This window comes from Phytophthora sojae (assembly GCF_000149755.1).
Source record: "Phytophthora sojae unplaced genomic scaffold PHYSOscaffold_9, whole genome shotgun sequence".
Lineage (NCBI taxonomy): Eukaryota > Oomycota > Peronosporomycetes > Peronosporales > Peronosporaceae > Phytophthora > Phytophthora sojae.
Genome location: NW_009258123.1, coordinates 1,395,900 through 1,400,900, shown reverse-complemented (window position 1 = coordinate 1,400,900; position 5,001 = coordinate 1,395,900). Strand labels below are relative to the sequence as shown.

The 5,001-nt window shown below is 50.5% G+C and overlaps 1 protein-coding gene across 1 annotated transcript; it reads left to right on the top strand.

Annotated features, from left to right (window-relative positions):
• Positions 1 to 4,150: 4,150 nt before the first annotated feature.
• Positions 4,151 to 5,001, top strand: PHYSODRAFT_523354 (hypothetical protein; the record flags this gene model as incomplete). Its single annotated transcript, XM_009536421.1, has 2 exons — positions 4,151 to 4,651; positions 4,750 to 5,001. 2 exons carry the CDS (start codon positions 4,151 to 4,153, stop codon positions 4,999 to 5,001), a joined length of 753 nt encoding a protein of 250 aa, XP_009534716.1.

Below are 5,001 nucleotides of genomic sequence, written 5' to 3'. Positions count from 1 at the left end.
TGACTGGAGAGTGCAACGCACGCACCTGTCGGTGCGTGCGTTGCGGCAACAGGGCCATCGCTCTCTGTTCCGCTATCGCGACCGAAGCCCACAAGAGTGCGCTTCTCCCAGTCTATTACCGGATCATGCCGTGCAAGCCACGGCATGCCCAACACAATGTCAAACTTATCGTCCAGGCCCAGGACGATGAAGCGTTCGACAAACACTCGATGTTCGTACATGAAGCGCACGCGTACCATGCGCTTCTCGGTTTTAACGATGGCACCCGTTGCCAATCGAACGTCTAACATACTTCGAGGTATAATTACCTCCTCGAAGTCAAGCCTTGATAGACTTCGCAGTCGAACAAAGTTCATCGACGCGCCCGAATCTACCAAAGCACGAAGAGAGTTGCTCTCTCTCTCTTCGAAGACACGTCCAAGATGACAAGGTTCAGTTTGTCATCATGCATTTTGCAGTGAGAATGGTCCTCACTGGTGGCTGCGGTCCTCAGTGTCGCATGTCCGAGTTGAACACGCGTGACTGCTTCACCAGTAGGGCGCCCCGCACCTACTGGGTTCCAGCGTTTTTTGTTTGTCCGCGGCGATGCCGGGCATCGCCGCGTCAACCACCATCTCGGAGCACGGGTGCCGTGCACTCTCGGGCATAGTGACCGATCCTTCCGCAACGGAAGCATCGTACATTACTTCCTTGTTGCTGTTGATAATCAGCAGCCGTTGCATTCGAGAGGTCCATTGGTTCCGGACCTCCCGCTATCGCGACCGGAGGCGGTTGCAGCCTCGGCGCATTCGCATGCAGCTTAGCCTGTCGCAGGCTAAACTCCTCATGCATTGAAAGAGTAATTGCAGCTTCGAGAGTACTCGGGTACTCACGGAAGAGATTGGTCTTCACAGGCCCATCTCTAAGTCATTTCATGAACGTGACGACCTTAGTCGCCTCGTCTATCGGATTGGTCACAATGTTCGAGACCAAATACCGTGCTCTCTGAGCGTAAGCATGGACATCATGCTTGCCCTGCTGCAGGTCGAGTAACTTCGCCCTCGACCGGAATTCATTTTGCGGGGGCTCAAATGCTTGTCTGAGCTCCTCCTTGAAACCCTCGTACGTGCTGAAGCACGTAGGATCAGAGAGTCGGCGTTCATACGCTTAACTTCTCGCTCGTCCGCCAGGACTTGACATGGCGAACGCAACCTTGGACAACGGGTCGACGATACGTCGAGCCGCGATGGCAGTGTCGAGTTCGACAAGCCAACGGAGGAGAGGCTCGCCCTCTCTTCCGACATAGTTGCTCACATTTAGCTTCAACGATTGCTCGCACGGTGTCGTCCCCGACGCCACCGTGATAGAGGAAGCAGCATCACGCTGCTCCTTCATGATGAATCCCTGAGCAACACCGTGTTCCTCCATCGGCAATAGTGTGCGCAGCATTGCAGCTACAGCCGCTTCTCCAATGACTGTTGACAGTCTTTGGAGTGCCTCCCACTCTGGGCCCGACAGGTGGAGGCAGTCAGCGCGTGCAACTGACTTGCAGACGTAGTGGAGCTTTTCATGGGCACCTCCGCTCTCATGAATAGGTTCTCGGGTCCTCGTTGGTACAGCTCCGTACGAACATTCAGGTACTCGGTTGTTGGACGGACTACAAAGTACTACCAGGTGTAATGGGCCTACTTTGGCTCACTACTACGGCTTACACGTGTGCGCACGTGTTAGAGGAAGCATAGGTTTCTTTTAGTTGAGTTAAGTATACTCGAGATCCACGAGTAGACTTTAAACAAGATAAAGACTCGGGTTTTGGAAAGATGAGAAATGTTATTTGTGATTTATGCTTTGACTTCCCCAAAATGTAATATTCTAAACTAGGAATCTGCCAACAGCTGGTTGGCAGGATTTCGCTAACATGCAAGTCGCTCATTGGCTAATAGATGCTGCTTTCAGCCTATAGGAATCCTAAATGTGTATGAACCACCCGTCGTGGTGGTCCCAAATGTAGGTAGCCATTGGTGTACCTTACACCAAGGTCGAGAAAGTCTTTCGAACCTCTAACAGACGTCGTGTCTGTTAGAGTTACAAGTGGCTATAGCCACTTGTGCGTGTAACCCCGTTACAATATCATCTCAGGGTATTTAATATATTCCATTTATATATTATATAAACGGTAGGGCGGCTATTATCCAGCTCTTCATTCAACTATAGTTTGAACGCTAGTGTAGTCACCGGAACCGCCGCTAGTTCCACTACAGCGACGATTAACTAGGTTGTAAGGCTTGTACCTAGCAATGTATTAACAGCGTGTAGTCATTGACGCAGTGACGGTTCGAACTAATCGATCTCATAAACATATCAAGGGCATGATCAAGGTTCTAACGGAGTGAGGCCTTTAGGATCTGCAGGGGGGCACGATGCAACTAGCAACTTTGCACTCGACGCGTACGACCTGCCCGTTACTTCATACCCGCATTCTCTAGAGTCTCTGCTAACAAGTGTTTTTATTAGTGTTCATCAAAATATCGGTGAGATCAGCCTATCGAACACGTACACGATGTGTTAGATGTACAGGTCTGTCCCGCGTAATTTCGGTTTTGGTCTGAGTAGATGCCTAAACTAAAACGCCCTAAACTTGAATTGCTTGTAGTTGCAGACCATATTTCAGATGACGTTTACAGCTTAAACTGAATGCGTGACTAAGTTTCTCGCTAAAATATGTTTTCTTCATTTTTATAGCTGTTGACGCTTCGGGGACTGGATCGTGTAGGTTGGGGCCCCTTCGCATAATGGAAATTTCCAGGTAGAAGACCTGAAAATAGCTTTTGAGTCGACGGAGCGGATATCAAAGCAACTCTAGTGCTCTCTGGAGCAGTCGCAGGCGCCTGTAGCAACAGTCGTAGCATTAGTTCGGATTTTGCTTCTCTAGTTAAAGCACTCGTGCTTTGACAAGCTCTCAGCACTCCGGAACATGGTGCGACTCTCTACCCGAGCCTTCCTCCATTTGACGCACGAACGGGTAGGGGACGGCTTCGACCACCCGTTTTACGCGAAGATCGTCCGAGTCGAGCGCGATGATGCCGTCTTTTGGAGCCTAGAAGAAGGTGAAGGTAGTGTGGCGAATGATGTTACCCTTAGTTACCTGGTTACAGCAGGTGAAATGCATATGGCGGGACCAATTTCGTTTCTAAGACGGGCCGTCGCGATAATGACAGGCGACCGGGTTCATTTTGGCCGAGTGAGGGTGGTGGACTACGACGAGTTGACGATCAACTATGATGGGGAGCAGATCATCGCAAGCGTAGATGAAGTATCGACTGTACCGCCTATAGTGGCCCTGTAATTTCAGCACGTCGAGTTTTACTACAGTGAGTGAAGCAACAGCGAAATCGATAGCCTTCCAACCATGGTCATGGACCGCGGATCGGGGCAAGATGCTGAAGAGGCTTCGAATAGCATCACCGAGATACTGCATGGCACTCTGACCGAAGAAGCATTTCCCTCACCGGCCAAACTTTGCCGCTGAGTTGATGCCAAATCGGGAAAACTGATTGCGTTCGAACTTCAACACGCAGTTGATTTTGCCTATTTCGTCGATGGTGGGCATAGGCCAGTCCCAACTCACATTGGCAGCTCATTTTGCCAAACCCCAAGACAGCATCAAGGGTCGCTTGGTGGAGGTAGTGGTGGAGTCCAGGACGCTACTGAAATATTTGATTCTTTTTCGGATGACGATGTCTCTCCACAGGGCGCTTCCGGGCAGGAAATACTGGTACCAATTGATATACCCGCTGCCAAGCAACTTCGCAACAAGAGGGCTCGGGAGATCCAACCACTCGCTGAAGAAGAGGAGCCGTATGTGGTGAAAGTTCAGGACCCGCGTATTGAGTCACGTTCTGCACTGGATAGCGACGCCCTAATAGTTGAGCGACTTGGAGACGACGCAGCGCTGTTGGAACGATTTTTGTAGTTGAGGCGTGATCAGGGTGACAGAAGCGAGGGCAACAAATCCACCGCGGTGAGGAACATAGCATCAACACCAGCGAATAAGAAGCAAGAAACAGCATCAAAGTATGCGTTCAACCCTCGCCCAGATCAGCAGCATGTGCACGATCGAATGGCATCCAGCAAGCACAAAGGGAAGATTACTTCTGTCTATATCAATGTAATGGATCGGTTTGACGCGGTGAAGTTCAAGACATTGCCGGGTGTATGCACCCGTGTTTTTGATATTCGGTTTGGTCCCAAGGGCCTTTCTATTAGACACTTTGCGAGAATTTCTCGGGACGAGCGCATGACATGGCTCGAGACGGGTGGATCAAACTTTGACAACTTGTCGGCGACAGCGAAGCTCGAGAAAGCGGTACCGGCGAACTGTATAGAAGATTTTGTGGATTCCACCCGTGTTTTGGTGACCTATGCGCGAGAATACTGCTGGCAGGAGCTAATCGACCTGACAGAAAAAATCCTTGAATTTATTGAAGGAAAACTCATTCATGTGTCGTGGGTCCCAAACGTGCCCTCCTCCGTGGTTTACTGGGTGAAGGATGTGCTCGAAGACTTTCGCGAAGCGGCTGCAGGTAATGACGACATTCGCCAAGTTCAGGTTCGATGCTCGACGGATGACCGTTTACGCCGTGATCTGATGTTTATTAAGGTTCATCGGCACGTCGATGAAGCGACAACACAGAGTAATGCATTCCCAGGCGCCGCACCGGATAGTAAAGGAGCTCATGGACAACGGCAGCAACTACCAGTGGGTGACAGCAAGACAGCAACAAAATTTGCGGCTGCATTCCCATGAATGTGCTCAAGAAGATACCTGTACAAGTGGATCCTGCGTCGGGCGAGAATCACTCTTTGTGCTTGCGCTTTCTATCCTTTGCGGGTTGTGCAGAGAAGGATGGTGGTTACCCAAGCAATGGTGGACATTTTGTGCCAAACCGACTCCCCGATGGGGTAAAAACCGAGATTAAGAAGCGCTGTGAGGATCGCAAGCAGGAGTACAAGCAGTTATGA